Raw genomic sequence first — 16,592 nt, forward strand, 5'->3', positions numbered from 1 at the left:
TTGTATCGTATGGTATCAAGGTAAAAAAAAAAAATACCTTGGTATGATAAGTCCAAGCCAGCCACTGAGTTGAGGCTAAGGTAATGTTATGTGCTGCTCCTTCGCGCCACGCTCGGCAGCCGTCCCCAAGTCGTCCCCAGCGACCTGTGTCCTCAGGCAGCTTCCGTTTGGTACAGTCTACGACAGACATCACACCTGAGTACTGTGATAATGACTCGGACCAGTACGTGCGCCACCTGTTTACCTTGTACCCTCCCTTAACTCCCTCCCGCAGGCCGCCAAGCCGTATCATCGCAGTGCGCCGCCACGCAAGGTACAGTAATTAATGCGCGGCACCAGAATAATCCACACGAAAGAGTAAGCATCGTGAGAAACCCGCGGGTAATAGCGTGACACCCAGGACGCCGCAGCCAGCCCGTCTCCCGTCTCCCCGCCGCCGTTTGTCAGGAGCAGTGGTTGGGCCGCAGCGCCGCCCACAGGCCAGCCCACAGCATTACAACTCTTTAATCATGCGTTTATCCTTCCTTCCTTCCTCCTACCACAGTTCCTTCCCCTCACTCTGTCCTAGAGGCACACTAATAAGCAATGGTAAAGGTGCAGTCTTACTCTCTCATCAATAACAACCACACAACACACGGAGGAAGACACTATTGAAGAACACATGATAGAAAAAAAAAAAAAAAATTGGGCAGTACAAAGACGAAAAAGTTCGGGAAAAGCAGCAAACACAGGCAGTGAGAAAGTCAGTACAATCTGTGCCGATATTAAAGGTTACACTTCCGAGTTCCGACGAACAACTGAACCAAGCCGGATTGATTTTACTAAAGACCTTCAAGCCTTGAGAACAATTAGCAAAAACGCCTCCCACCAGCTGCCGCGCTCTTGTTAACGACTGGAAAGTTTCTCCTTTTATTTCCTTCCTTTCTGTCCACACCGGCTTATTGCTCCTCATTTGCATTTTAGTGTATACAAATGGACGGCGTATTCATATAGCTGTGTCCTAACCCGATCATATTTTCAACAGGCTCTAGTAGAAGTCATTAGTTTTCAACGACTGTACTGGTAGCTAACAGCAGGAACACACACCCGCGACACTCCGACCAATCATCCTCTGTGGTCTTAGATAACAAATCTTAATGAAAAGCCGAGCATTTAGAAATATGGGCCAACTTTGAAGACTTCCTGGGTCACGAGGGATGGGACGCGACCCTCCGAGCAGACCAACACCGGACAGACGCCACCCGCAAATACACCAATAATAAGACACCGTAACTGGAAGACCGTGCACGCTCTCCTTCCCGCGCTGCTGGTGACACATTGCCGCATAATGACGCCTGCAGGCTCTGAAGCGGCACCCGAGGCATTTTGAACTTCCCCAGGGAAATAACAGTAAACTAATGCGTGTACTAACATATACCACGGGGAAATATATGGAGCAAAACACTTGGCTTAGAGAAATATGATACATTATAGAATTCACCATAAAGTGAATATTAAAACTGTCTTTCTTCAATTCCTACGAAAATTCCAGGTCAGTTTGTCCATACTGCATGATGCTTTTCTAAAACTATTTCCATGAAAGCGCAAGCTGGAAGGAACAGTGGGAGGACAGGAACCATCTGATGATTAAGAAAGTGATACTTTCAAGGGTGTTTTCCATGAGTCATGAGACAACTTAACGACTTCTGAATCACCAGAAGTACTGCAGGTACAAACGAAAATTCAGAATAATTCTTCTGGCCTGCACTCCTTCCCACAAGCACATAACTCTCTTTTCTTGTGTGTCCAGTTAGCCAATCATTCCTTCCCGCCTCTGTACCACAAGGCACCCACCTGCTTCTCTCACCACCACCACCCAGCATCACCCACCGGTCATTCACAAGACATGAATGACCAATAACGGGTGCCTTCCGCTGCCTACTCCTCCCTTCGTCCCCTGAGGCTGTTGGACACATGACATCGTATACCACTCGCCTCACCCAGCCTCTCTTGTAGCCGCCAGCCCACCATCCTGTGATGCGAGGCGCGGCAAAGCTTAGCTCCTCTTGTCATCGCATTCTCAAACGATTCCTTAATTCACCCTGCCAGTTTTCAGGACTATGGCCACACAGCTTTATCTCACACATAGTTATAAGAAATTGAGTAAACCAAAGGATGGGCTACGGAGAGAGAGAGAGAGAGAGAGAGAGAGAGAGAGAGAGAGAGAGAGAGAGAGAGAGAGAGAGACGTAAAACTGTTCAAATATCTAATTTCCGGGGAAGGGAAGGCAGAGGGAACGTGTCTCTCTCTCTCTCTCTCTCTCTCTCTCTCTCTCTCTCTCTCTCTCTCTGCCTGTCAAACACAAATTGATGTGTGGGAGACCACGGCCAGTTAAGTTGATGATGGATGGTGGTGGTGGTGGTGATGATGGTCCTGGTCTTCCTCCTCCTCCTCCTCCTCCTCCTCCTAACCTCAGCCATAGACAGTCGCAGGAGGAGGAAGAAGCGGCACTTTATTTAATGGCAATGTCTCACGGTATGTAGCGCGCGCGCACACACACACGCACGCACACACACACACACACACACACACACACACACACACACACACACACACACACACACACACACACACGAAAGAAGTCATTGCATATTGTATCTCTTCCCCATTCTCTAACAGAAAGTAAAACTCAATAATGACAAAATAACAACACATAATCGTAAAAGAATAATATGATTAAAAAGAACAAAGTTAAAATACTAAGAAAAATACAAAGGTAAACATTTACACAATATTAAGTGGGTATGCTGAGAGAGTATTGAGGGATGGCTTTAGTTGGGAAATACATAAGGACTCCAATATTCTTAAACTGTTTCTATTACAGGTGGCGAGGATACGAAAATGATTGGGATTGGGTTGAACCTTACAAGAGGGGCAGTGGTCCCGTATCGCGGAAAACGGGGCTTTGTGTAGCGGGCGCCCTGTTCTGGCAGACTGACCTAAATGCTCACTGACTCGGTTTATAAGTGAGCGCAAGGTGCTACCCACATACCCAGCTTGGCAGCTGGGACAAGTAAAACAATAAACAGCCGACGAGCGTGAAATACAATAACACTGTATTCGTTGATGATGACAATGATGATGGTGATAATTGTACTGCAAGATCTGGGTGTGTGTGGAGTGGCAGAGAGAGAGAGAGAGAGAGAGAGAGAGAGAGAGAGAGAGAGAGAGAGAGAGAGAGAGAGAGAGAGAGAGAGAGAGAGAGAGAGAGAGAGAGAGAGAGAGAGAGAGAGAGAGAGAGAGAGTGCAACAAACAACAAAAGAAAGATATAATGACTTAGAAGTGAGTTAGCACAAGATTACTGTTCACTGTGGATTATAATACAATGCCACTCCACACTCACCAACAGTGAGTGTACACCCTGGGCAACACAAACTGAGCTGACAGGAGTACTTACCCTCATAGGTGGGGTCATTGGCACAGATGAGGTCACTGAAGCCATCCAGAAGGCGAGAGAGTAGCCCCAGGGCATGGAGTCGCCGGCAGATGGTGGCTGAGGAGCGACACAGCAGCAGGAGGGCATGGACACATTGTGTGATGGAGGCACTGTGGATTGCCTCACTCTCGCAGCACAGGCCAACCACAGGGGAGCTGGCTGAACCCTGCTGCCCCTCTGCTGGAGACCTACTTGTCCTAGAGTGGTGGTGGGCTTCACTGTCTGCCCTCTGAGGTCTGCTGTCTGCCTCACCTTCAGGTACAGAGTTTTGCAATGACTCCTTAGTGATTACTGTCTCCCTGCTACCCTCCAGTTTGTGGTCTGCCAGCCACACATGGTCCTCCCAGTCAGATGTCTGCTCCCCAAGGCTGGAGGTTGCTTCCTCATCAGAGTTGAGGGTGTGGTAGATAGAGGAGGTTGAGGAAACACTATCTGCCGTAGAACTGTTCTGACCTGGTGACCGTTTCCTTCTACCCTTTGTGGCATTTGTGACAGCATTTCTCTTGGTTCCTAATGCTGCTGCCTCTCTGCCATTCCTGTGGGCTCTCCACCTCCCTGATGCACCCCTAACACCGCTGGAATGTTCTCCGTTCTCGGGGTAACCCGCAATCCATCTGTCAGCTTCAGGCTGGTCTTCAAACAAGTGTTGGTCTTCACACTCAGCATTGGTCCCTGATGGTGCTTGGTCCCTAGATTCCTGCTGGTCCCTGGGTTCTGTTGGGGCATCTTGGTGACTATCACGTCGCACTGCTGTCTCCTGCTTCACCTCTTCCCGGGACTCCAGGTACTTCTCATGGTGGTTGATGATGAGGTCAAGTGCCAAGAGGACAAGCTCAGGGCACTCCAAGTCATCTTCCTCACTTAAAAACCTGCCAGGACAAGGTAAACAAAAAAAAGAATTATGTATTACAAGTTACTAGTTATTTTATATTACATACAGATGAAAAGGATTACACAATGTCTGCCTTTACAAAACAATCACCTGAGAGAGAAAGAATGAGACACTCCAGACTTACCTAGAGGATGAGGGAGAAGTGTTAGCCAGCTGTTCTGTGTCAGCCTCGTACCCGTCCATCTCAGCTGCCTGGCTGTCCACACCTTCCCCAGCTGGTCCGGGTTCCTCCTCCATCAACTCCACTGCATGCTGTCACAGAGAGAGAAGCAAGTCACTTTTACCAAGTATCACTTACTATAGCAATTAATCAATTCTTGTTTATCCATTTATCATAATTTTTATATCATATGGCAGTACTGACCTGTGGAGGGTGTGGCAGGGTGTAGGTCAGGCTGGGGGAGCTGGAGAAGACACAGCACTGGAGCATGACAGACACCAGGTGCTTCACATCCGCACAGGTGCTGGGGGAGTAGTGCAGCAGAGGCGACCGCAGCTCATTCAGGAGAGTCTCCACGTGCAGGCCTGGCAGCAGGAAAGACAGACAGTGACTGACACTTGCTGTGAACTGTACTCAATACTCAGTTTAAAGGTAAAAGTAATTCAGGTAAGATGTCAAAACAGGAATGCAAGTGTATCTCAAGCATTCTTAGCACACTGTCCACTCACCTGCATAGGGGTAGGTTACAATGATGAAGGTGAGGAGTGACTGCATGAGGGAGAAGGTCACCGGCAGCTGTCCCACCACAACACTGGACATGCCCAATGTGCCTGCACCACACAGTAACACCACAACATTACAATTCACAAGTTCATGTTTTGTTTGAAAATATATGAATTAAAAGTGACAGTAATTCATAAGAGACAGAAGTAATAAGAGCAATTAACAAAGAACAACAGAAAAATTATGAAATAAAAAGCAATATGAAGAGCAATTACTAAATAAATGCCTAACCACACATGCAATAGACCAAGTGAACAAAACCAAAAACTGCACAACACCAGCTCTCCCAACACTAACCTGAGGAGGAGCGGGCAAGATCCTGCGTGATGTTGACCAGCATGGGGGCAGCCAGGGAGCGCACGGCAGACCCCGCCAAGAACACCTGGAACTCTGTGCTTGTCTGCAACACCTCCATCACTGCCGCCCACAGCTCCCCCAGCCCTATGTACTTCTCAATCAGAGTGTCGGCATCGACTGGCTGCAACACACACACACACACACACACACAAGTGTCATTACAAACTTTTATCACAAGGTCTTTTTCTATTACTTGAGAATGAATTAAGCAAATGTGTAAAGACAATGAGCACAATCTCGTATGGTACACAATGTCATCACAAGATCAAAAGGTACATGGTATTGATTTTTCTATACAAATAATACATCACTGCTTACCTTCCAGCCACTTTCTTGTGAATGCCGTGAAGTGACAGCCGGAGATCCCCGAAGCTGTGACAACTTGTCTTTCACCTTCCCCAAACCATCAGCTGCCTCTTGCTTCCCTCTAGGTAAGGAGTAATGGCTGGAGGGCTGGATGGTCCCTTCGTTGCCGCGCTCTGAAGGGAAGGACTCGCTCGCGGAAGAACTCTCATTGGCATGTCCTTGAAGGGTTATGCTCTCCTCAGCATCCAGTTGACCATTCTCTCTTATCAACACTTCATCACCAACACGCTGCTCTGCTTCTGGCTCACAGCTGATGCTCTCCTCGTTTGTTTCTTCCATCTCGTCTCCTGAAGTCTTCCCTCGCTCCTCATTCCCCTGGTGACCTGAGACTGCCTTGTTGATGTGCTGACCTCCAAGATCTTTGTCATTTTCTTCATATCTTACATTCTCTGTCTCTCCTTGCATTTGCTCTTCCTCTGAGCTTTCTGAATCATCACCAATCGCTTCACCAAATTCTGTACTCTCTATCAAGTTCTCAGCTTTTCTACTTGACACACTGTCTTCCTTGGAGTCCCTTTTAGAATTACAACTAGCTACCACATTCCCACGGATTGTTATATTGTCACTATCACAATCTGTTTTATTTTTGTCATGTCTGGCCACATCACTGTGCTCTCCACTAGTATCTGTGCTTTGCTGTGTGCGAATGAAAAACCTCTGGCGAACTTCCTCAGCTTTCATGCCAAAGTAGGCAGACCAGAATTCATCTTGTTCAATAACTTCCCACTCAAACAGTTTGGCAAAGGTCAATTCACTTTCCTCATTCATTTCCCCCATGACTAGCAGACTTGGCCTCATCTTCAGCTCCTTCTTCACAGTATTACACAACAAAAGAAAAGTCTCATGTTTTATGCCCTGAATTTCCTTACACTCGGCAATGAGTCCCGGCCCATATGCATTCAGGAACTCCATTAGTTTTCCATCACCTGACTCTGCCAATGTCAGTCGGAGACACTTTATGAGATTGAGTAATATTTCCTTTTCATGACCTTCTCTACTGATATACTTCATTATGCCCTCATCACATATCTGTGTCAGTGCTGGGACAACCAAGTGGTCACACAATGCCAGCTTGACATCTGTGTTACTCTGACAGACAAGTCTCACTATATGATTGATTATCTTGGAACTGATGTCTGTACTTTCAAGGAGTTTTATGTAAACACTGAGGCCTTCCCAAAAAACAGCATATTGTAAATGTGTGTCTGCTCTGTCTCTGTCATGAGCCTGAAACTGGTGGTATGGACTCTTGCTTTTAGTGACAAAACTCGACATGAACGACTCATCTGAAGCGTAATCATTAGACAGCATGTTAATTGCAAGGTCTGACTGCTTCAACTTCTGACAAAAGTTGCACTTGACTGGCTCAGTGACAGCCAGGCCACTCAGGTCACGCCACACTATGTTTTCTATGAACAGGGTGACAAAAGTAACAACATGTGGTATCCTCTCTGGAAGATCTTCAAGCAGTCTATTCAACACTCCTCTTGAGTTCATGCAGCAGCACAAGCCACACTTTGACAGAGATTTTATTGCACAAGTAGAAAGTTCAGCTTCTTTACTGCCTGCAAAGCAGTCCAGTAAAATGTCGGAAAAGTTTGAAATCATGCATCTTCCAGGATGTATCATCTTGATGTTCTCTGCATTGATCCCAAACACTCGAGAATGGTGGTTCTGAACAGTTCGGTATTCACAAAACCTGTGACTTTTCTTATCACACTTCTCTGAGTGGTAAATGTCCTCCCTCCAAAACTTCATGTACATCACTAAATGACTAATGGAATCCAAAATCTCAGCTCTTTTGTTAAGTGATAATGACTTACTATACAACACAACTTTCTTAATGATTTCAGCTCCATTATTTTGCAGAAACACAATATGAAGATGCAAACACTCCAGAACCTCCTTCCACTCCAGCTTGAGGCAAGTGCAGCTTTGAAGTAAGAAGAGGAGGCCAATGATGATCTCAAGGGCCAGACTTTCTTTACTTGCATCAAACTGACTGCTTCTTGAATCATTACTAATACTAGCTGCACTGTCACTCTGAGCATCACTGTTTATGGCAGTATCAAATCTGAGATCCAGTAAAACACACACTAATTTCAATAGCTTTGGTATAATTCCAAGTTCAGTCACATTGTGCAATGATTCACTACATTTCAGAAACCTTTGAACTGAGGAGAACACAAGTTTCAGCATCCATGAGAGAAGAAGTTGTATATCTCTTGAATTCTCTTTCTTCTGCTTCATTTCAGACACCATGGAAGTGAAGGTGTCAAGGGAAAATTGCAAGATGTCATGTGTTGCCAAAAGAGGAGAAGAAAGATGCTTCTGCTCTGCCTCATGCATTGCCAATTGTATTTGAATGGATATGATGCACTGCAGGAGTTCAACCATTGACAGAGATGAAATGCTTTCACTGATGAAAACCTTGTCCTTCTGGGAAACAACACTTCCAATAGAGTCAGTGTCAGGGCGCCTCTCGTCGTCGCTATAGACAACCCGGGTGAAGTAATCAAAGTCATTGGGATTCATGGTGAACTTGACGAGAGCCTTCCCCAGGCGGCTCCTCTTAGGGTTCTCTTCCCCTTCAGAATCTGACTGCACGTATGAGACAGACATGGAGTATTTTTTTCTCCTCTTCTTTCCTGATTTCTTCAAGCTCTGGCAGCTGGAGACACTGCTGCTCTTTGACACTGATGACTGCATCCAGGGCTGGGGAGTTGAGAGGCTGCTGCTTCTTCCACCAGAGTTGCTGCGGGAGTTTGCCAAGTGTATGACAGGGGCAAATATGTCCTCCAGGCTGAGGTTGACAGAGGGCACAAACCTGAATGATGGCTGACTCTTGGTGCTCTTCTCTGCCTCACGATCATTAGGGTCCTTCCTTTCACTGAGCAGTGGTGCTTCTCCATCTCTCTCTATCCTGTCCGAACCTCGCTTAGCTGAACTGTCTAGTGAAGAGTTCTTGAGCATAAATGTAAATATAAAGGCCAGAACGTGACTGATTTCTCTCCCTCCAGTCAAACCCTGAAATGCAAAAAAAAAAAAGAATAAATAAATAAAAATAAAATAATAATAATAATAATAATAATAATAATAATAATAATAATAATAACAATAACCATTATAATTTTCATTATAATATTTGGTGACAAAAATCAATATTTAATTAATATACAAAAAGAGTAAGTAGTATGTACTTAAAAACATATCAGCCAAATCTGTTTGAATATGAAATCCTTTTAGACTCAACCTAAGCTCTGTTTTCCTCAATCCTGAACCTTCTGATCCAATGATATCCTATTGGTTGTAAGCCTTAATAAGGAGACTGTCAGCAGGTCAGAGGACACTTAACACTTAAGTAATATGGTAATGAGAGCAAAAGATTGATCAACCTCTGTCCAGGATGACACACTTACCACCACACCCAGCTGGTCCAGAGCCACCAGGATCTTGGCACCACAGCCTTTTTGGAGGTAGTGAGTGAGGGTAGCAGCATTCTGAGCCTCCTTCCCCTGGCCAGAGTCATTCCCACTGTTGCTTGCCTCCTGGTTCTCATCAGCTTGTGTTTTGGGGGACTGTGGCACCTCTCCCTGTCCCTCACAACGCACAGGCAGGGACTCGTCTCTCTCTGCTTCTGGGGCATCATCTCCCTCTTGTTCTGCCTCGCTGGACTTGTCTTGTGAGGCTGAATGTGGAATGGTATCTGCAGCTGCCTGTTTTACTGATTCTGGTGTTTGGTCACCACAGTCCTGAGGAGGCTGAGTTGTGCCCTCACTGGTGGTCTTGCTTTCTTCTTCGTGGTCTGTGCCAGAGTCATTGTCATTCTCAATAGGTGTTCCATTTGAACTCTGTGCTTCCTTGTTTGTGCCTTTCATCTGCAGATGTGAAGCTCCTGAGATAGTCGATTCCTCACCTGCATTCTCTCTTCCTTCCTTTTCTGAGTTGCACCTCCATGGCTTACTGTCCCTGTCCTGGCTTGGCTGTGCCTCTGGTGAATGCTCCTGTGTGTCACCAACATGGTCTGAGTCGGGAAGCAGGTGTTCCTGAACCAGGTGAGGGAGATGAGAGGGGAAAGTGAACCGATGGCTCCTGGCAGCAGTGACAGTGCTGGTGACCCGTGGCCGGCAGCCCCGTGACCCATCACTGGCCCGAGAGGTGTCACTGACAATGGAGCCAACGGACCGTGATGTGGCGCTGGATGATGCATCGCTGTCATAACTCACAGATCCCAGACAGATATGCTCTATGTCAGCCAGGAACTGTCCACCCAAGAGGCTTACCACACTGCCTAAGTCACTGAAAATTTAACACACACACCATAACAAATTAATAGACTGGAAAATGATCAAATTATCCAAGCAATGCAAAAGGACTGTGATTTCAGGATGGAAAATCAAAACAAATAGATAAATGCAAGGGAGCAACACCAAATGAGAAATATAAATCAAGGATAATTTCGAAGAGCTTGCCTTCAGAAGCATTCCAAGTAGCCTTACCTAAAATGTAGGAGGTTAGAGAGGGGAGCTTCACTCCGGGAAGAGGACAACAGGAGACCAAGGAAGTCATCAAGTTGGTTTCGGCGTTCCTAACAAGACACAGAATATTCAATCACAGCATACATGCACAAACAATTCAATCCAAAGCAGTGACACCCCAAGAAATAAACCTCATAAATCATTTTACGTATAAGATGAAGAATTAAAAAAAAAAACAAGTGCATTAGTCACCCACAGAAAACTTACCACCACATGTCCTGGTTCAGTCTGGGCAAAGCAGGACCAGGCCTCCTGCAGCCTTTGGTCACTCATCCTTCCATCATATCTCTGGCCTGAAAAAAGTATGCTAAGTTTCCATCCTTCTGTATATTACAATAACACAGTTAACAGTGATGTATCTTCAGTAACTTATTAGTGATGCATCTCTACTAATTTTAAACAATTTATGGAATTAATAAAATGAAGAGAAACAAGTAACATGAGACTTTAACAAACAAAAAGCACATGACTTCCCAAAGCATCACATGACAGGCAGATCTTTATAAACACAGAACCTGACTTAACAAATAATAATAATAATAATAATAATAATAATAATAATAATAATAATAATAATAATAATAATAACAATAATAATGCTATCTTTCATATGAAGACCTAATCCCTACTTCTGTTACTGTACTTTAAAGAAACAGAAATGATAACAATAATCCCTAACAATGTCCACACCCATGTAAGTCTTGCCTATTCATGCTATACCTGGTTTCAGCCACATTTATGCAAGTCAATTACAAATTCAAACCTCCACCTTAGTAGTCTTTCTTTTCAACACCACCAGTTTGAGAAGAATGGAGGAAAGTGAGGTGGAGCCAGTCAAGCATTGCAACACAACATGCAATACAACCTTCAGCACAGCCATTACCTGCGGGATACTGGGTGCCATTTAAACTGTACTACACTCACTTCACTGCATCACACAAAGTACTGTGGCACCCTTGACAAGTACATGATCTGAACTAATTCCGCACAGTTCCAGATCCCTGTGATACACTGGCTGATGCACGTCACAGCGTCACTTTCCCCTTAAGAGTAATCTGGGACCTGTACGCACCCAAGAAAATGGCAGCTCTGGTATGGCCGCGACACACCACACACAAGGTGAAAGAGGAACGTGTAGCCTAATCCCCAGCTCAAGCCAGCAGTCAGGCACACTCACTCCTCCAACTATGCCAGAAAATATAAAAATCTGCAAGTCACAGTGGATGTTACCAAGACTCAGAGGGATTTGTAATACGAAGATGCCCTACCTTAAGATAATAGGATCTTTGAAGTCTTGTGTAATGCGTAGGTATGTTAAATAGGCAATCCTTGGCTTATCAGGTTTAAAATGTAGTTCATTGGTCACGAACAACCATGCGGTCAGAAATTACTGATAAAAGCAGGAAACTAATAAATCCAAGAAAAGTATAAAGAGATAAACTAAATAATTACTTTGAAACATTTAAAATTTTTCTTTGACAAATAGAAACCTTCAAAAAATAATCTGCTAATATACCACTAGCAGGAAAAAAGTAAAACCAAACAATAATGAGAAAACTGAACCATTAATTAGCATCATCTTAAATCTTCTTTGATGCATAAAAAAGACAATCACTTAATCCTTCAGAAATAAACCCACAAGCATCATCAGTGACATTAAAAAACAAGAATGCATTGTCATCCTTCACACTGCCATTGTTACCACCACCACTGCCACCACTGATGCCTGGCCCCCTTATACAATAGTCTGCAATGGTTACCCAGGACTATCATAGCTGGTTTATATATAGCCCCTTCATTTATACCACACACATTCTTGCTCTCTCTCTCTCTCTCTCTCTCTCTCTCTCTCTCTCTCTTCATCCCAAGACTACAAGGTAACATATGGAAGGATAGGAGGAGACTGTCTATCTGCCTTGCCCTATCAAAACTTGCCCCTCGGACTTATTAGCTGAGAATCAAGCACACTAACCATTACACTACAAAATTGGTAACCTTAAATAATATCATTCTAAAACAGAGTATATAATTCAACATATACTCATATTATAATGATTTTCCCACCAATAAAAGCCTCAGACACACCTAAACATGTGGTTCATGTGGTTACAAAATTGCATGGCAGTATCAAGAGGCAGAACATGATCTCACCAGACATCAACTTTTCTTTTCAACTCAGTGGTATCAATTTACATGATGACGTTCATTGTGGAAAAAATAGATGAATAAATGGTCGTCATCAACACACACCTGTTGACTCGTGCTCTGCCTCTGGCAACACCTCACACTCTACATCAACCCCAAGGCAAGTATGGACACCTCTAACATATATATAAATAATTGCCACATGATGTACTACACTGGCAATACAAACACTGACACACATAGCACATCAATGACAAACTATACACACTCTAACATCTTGCATTACATCCCACTGTTATGCAATGAGAAGACACCGTTTACTGTAATGAGCAAAGCAACAAAGAATTCACTATAAAAATTCACTAAACTCGAACCACACACACACACACACCTAACTACCACATATGACGCAAGACGAGGTCACTACACTGCACACACCAACACAGGCACTCACCAAGATGCCAGCAGCCCACCACATCAATAACAACATACTACCACCACACAACACAAACTACCTCAACACTGTACCAGAGCAGAACAGCTGGCTCAACACAACACGACACGCACATCAAGCAAGTCAAAATAACAAACTCCCAAGAGAACGAAACGCCGGGTATTGAGGGAGCTTACAAGAAGGAAGACAAGAGGGACAGATGTAGGAAAGCCAGCCACTCACTCACAGCCCGTCAGGTGATCTCTGTACTGTAACTCGAGCCAGGCCAGGTAACGCGAGTCCCAACCACGCGCGCCGCACCACCACACCTTGGCAGGACTGTGAGGGGCAGCACACAAACAGCGGCCAGCCCTCAGTGCCTCACACGCACCTTTAACGCCACTTGTCAAGCTTTGTTGTCATTGCCGCAGGTCTGCCATCCGCCTCGGGCCACAAGACTGCCAACCCACACACTATGATACCTCGGGATTAATCATGGGAAAAGTTTATGTATGGAATAACGATAAAGGGTTGCTTATACTTTATTCGGCGTCAGACAGATGGGAAAGTTAAGGGAGTTGAGTTTTAGTCCAAAAGAAGTGACATTGCAAGCGTGCGAGAGGTGATTAATTGTTTGCGCTTTATGTAAGTAGAATATAAGGATAAGTTAGATATATAGAGCAGAAACTAACGTTTGAATATAACATATCCAACGCAAACTATGATATAACCGAGACAGGGAACTAGAGATTCAAATTAGCACAAAGAAAAATGCGAGAGAGAGAAAAATCATCGCTCTTTCTCAGTTAGAGAAAAAACAAAGAACGAAAATGCAAAAATGCACGGTTTAACTACCATTAACTCACGCAGACCATAAAATAACTTGAATGGGAAACTGCAAGGAGTAAAATCTTCAGTTCCATAAAACGATATTGCAATGCAGAGGTGTTTGAAGGCTGTGCGGGGAAACATCGCTAGCAACACGCCGAATTACGCACACGCGATAGGTTAATTATACTGCTCGAGTGGTTTGGCTTCTCTTCTAATTGAGAACGCTGCTGAGAGGGTTAGAGGAGTCAGAGTGTTGATCTGAAGTATTGTAAAGATATTTTATCATGTAAATATGTGTGTCTTCAGGATGATAATCATTGAGGATGACACATATATACGTGTTTCGGCGGATTGCTACTCGTCATCCCAGCCGGCCCTTGTCTTGCGGTGAATCAACAAATGGTATTAGTGAATATACTAATTGACAAAAAAGAAGTCTGTCTATAGCTAACTGATAACAAGCATTACAGGGCAGTTAGTAGTTACAGTCTACAAAGTCAAAGATTTGTCTAAAACTTTGCATGACCACAACTGCATGGCTCTGTTGACCTGTACAGTTGAGCGACAGCACAATAAACATACTGATTTCCTATAGCTGACTAAAAATAAGTAAGAACAGTTCTCACGTAGGTTTGAACACATGTAAAATATTAATTGAGACTGGTGCTGCGTAGTAAATAAGTTACGACGCATCTCAACCTACCTAGTAATTCTGATTCACATAAGAAATCACACACACAACACAGACAATACACACACCTGCCTTCCTTGACACTCTTACACTTACACAAAGGCCTGGGTTTCAAGACCCAACTCTAGTAGGGCTCCTACAAGCCCATCCAGCCATCGTGCTGGTAAAAATAAAACAACAACAACAACATAAGAAATAATTTGCTCCTTTTACTTTCTTTGGTCACTAGGAATAGACTTACTACTCCATAATGTTCAGCTGTGATATTAGCGCGGCCTACCATACAGACACATGCGCTTGTGTGGTATGCAGGTGTGTGGCATCCCTTTCGCTTCCCCATTCATGCTCACGTAATGTCTGTCTTGAGGGGCGTGAATTTCTAGGTCTTCTTAAGTCGCACATCCCGCCCTATTTTCAGAATATACAAAAATTATCCATTCTTCATTCAAGCCTTACAAGATATTTTTATGCAAATATTTGACTTTGTTACATCAAGCACACTTTAAAAACACCCAAAATGAACCTAAAAACACACTTACAGTACCCAAAACACTCAAAACTCAAAATATGCCCCCCAAAATACACCAAAATGCATCAAAACTTTTTAAAGAACGACAAGATTACAACGGAGACTTAGCTAAATATTGTGACTTAATTTGGTTCCTCCTCTTCCACTTCCCTTTCTTCTCTCCTTTTCCTCCTCCTTTATCTCTCCATTATCTTTCTGCGGCTTATACATACACACCTGAGTGGAAAACAAATCAAAACACTTTAAAAATACTAGATATTACGCAAAATATTGGGGAATAAGTTGTGAAGTTAACTCTTGCCATAGGGCTTATCACACTGAGTCCCCCGTCATGTCATGTTGTATAATCGGTCACGTGATGATAATTTACGCTATATGCAATACACTATAGTACAGATTGGGGAGAGGGGGAGACACAATGGAGGGACGGTAGTAGAACAGAGGAAAAAAAGTCTGACAAGTCATACATACCAACTAACTTAGAGATGCAACTTTTAATGTGCACTCCTAAATGTGCATGTACAGAAACTGACTCTCTTCAACTAAACTCGACTTAGCCATACATCATTAGAAAGGTCTGCTTCTGACAAAGACCTCTAAAATTTGCTCCTCCTCTCCTTCCTATATACACACCCTCCTCTAACTTCCACCTGACAAGCTCCTCACCTCTTCCACTCCAGTGTGCCTACTGTGGTAATGTCCCTATCCTGTGGCTCACTGCTCACCTACGACAATCTTACAAAACTCTGCAGGCGGCTCCATCCTTGGCTAAACAGCTATATAGCTAGGTATTGTATCTCCTGGAAAGACAAAGGTGTGACTTCATCATTGTTTTATTTTGTCAACATATTACAGGTTCATAAAAATGTATAAAACATATCCAGAACAAACTCTAAATTATCTACACGTCAAGGAAAAATAATAACATATATATATATAAAAAAAAAAAAAAAAAACATTAATTATAACTGTTGAAGGCTCTTCAGACCTTCTTGGTAAAACTAAGGGGAATATTGCAGATCCTCATACAAGGCCTACTTGAGAGGCACCTGCACCACAAGGGAACTTAAGCATACTGATCAGATTGGACACGTCATTAACCTTGCTGTAGATGTCATCTCAGTGCCCAAACACCTGCTATAAATATGGAGCATAGTGCACCATGTACTAAAGTCATCTCTGAAATAATAGCACTATGTAAACTGGGAATGGCAATGACTGTTTGAGTGGTCTCTTCTTGGACAGTTTGTTGTGAACCTGTTTAGTGAAGCAATACAGACTTTCCTGGTGTTTTGAGACAGGAGGAAACAAAGGTGGTGCAAACAGTCTGCCCAGGGCACTCCACTCATCACTTCATTATCTATTACGGTAGTCATTACTCTTAATACTAAACCAAGCCAATAGGTGATGGCAGTTTAAGTATTCTTACGCAATTTTAACTTCATCAGATAAGGAATACACCAGAAATACTAAAAGAACTACTGAAGTGCTTTCATTAAAATTTGCAAGGGGATAAAATTACAAAAACAGGCTGAGGTTTACCAACAACAATGACAACCCACGTCTCTGAATCTTTACTTTAAAAATAAATGAGATGAAATAATAAATAA

At 43.7% G+C, this 16,592-nt stretch overlaps 1 protein-coding gene across 3 annotated transcripts in view; it reads right to left on the reverse strand.

The window, feature by feature from the left end:
* Positions 1-13,415, reverse strand: part of LOC123509851 (lysosomal-trafficking regulator-like) — a 39,173-nt gene extending 25,758 nt beyond the window's left edge. Inside the window, exons 1-10 of one of the 3 annotated variants that reach the window (XM_045264431.1) lie at positions 13,175-13,415; positions 10,561-10,646; positions 10,315-10,403; positions 9,235-10,114; positions 5,768-8,842; positions 5,390-5,570; positions 5,038-5,139; positions 4,733-4,893; positions 4,493-4,620; positions 3,438-4,345 (exon numbers count right to left, since the gene is read on the reverse strand). In XM_045264431.1, the coding sequence (XP_045120366.1) occupies positions 3,438-4,345; positions 4,493-4,620; positions 4,733-4,893; positions 5,038-5,139; positions 5,390-5,570; positions 5,768-8,842; positions 9,235-10,114; positions 10,315-10,403; positions 10,561-10,626 (5,590 nt within the window). In that variant the 5' untranslated portion in view covers positions 10,627-10,646; positions 13,175-13,415. The remainder of the gene's footprint in view (positions 1-3,437; positions 4,346-4,492; positions 4,621-4,732; positions 4,894-5,037; positions 5,140-5,389; positions 5,571-5,767; positions 8,843-9,234; positions 10,115-10,314; positions 10,404-10,560; positions 10,647-13,174) is intronic. The other 2 variants (XM_045264430.1, XM_045264432.1) reach the window with 2 other exon arrangements.
* Between the last annotated feature and the right edge of the window lie 3,177 nt (positions 13,416-16,592).

The sequence above is a fragment of the Portunus trituberculatus genome, chromosome 27 (assembly GCF_017591435.1).
Source record: "Portunus trituberculatus isolate SZX2019 chromosome 27, ASM1759143v1, whole genome shotgun sequence".
Lineage (NCBI taxonomy): Eukaryota > Metazoa > Arthropoda > Malacostraca > Decapoda > Portunidae > Portunus > Portunus trituberculatus.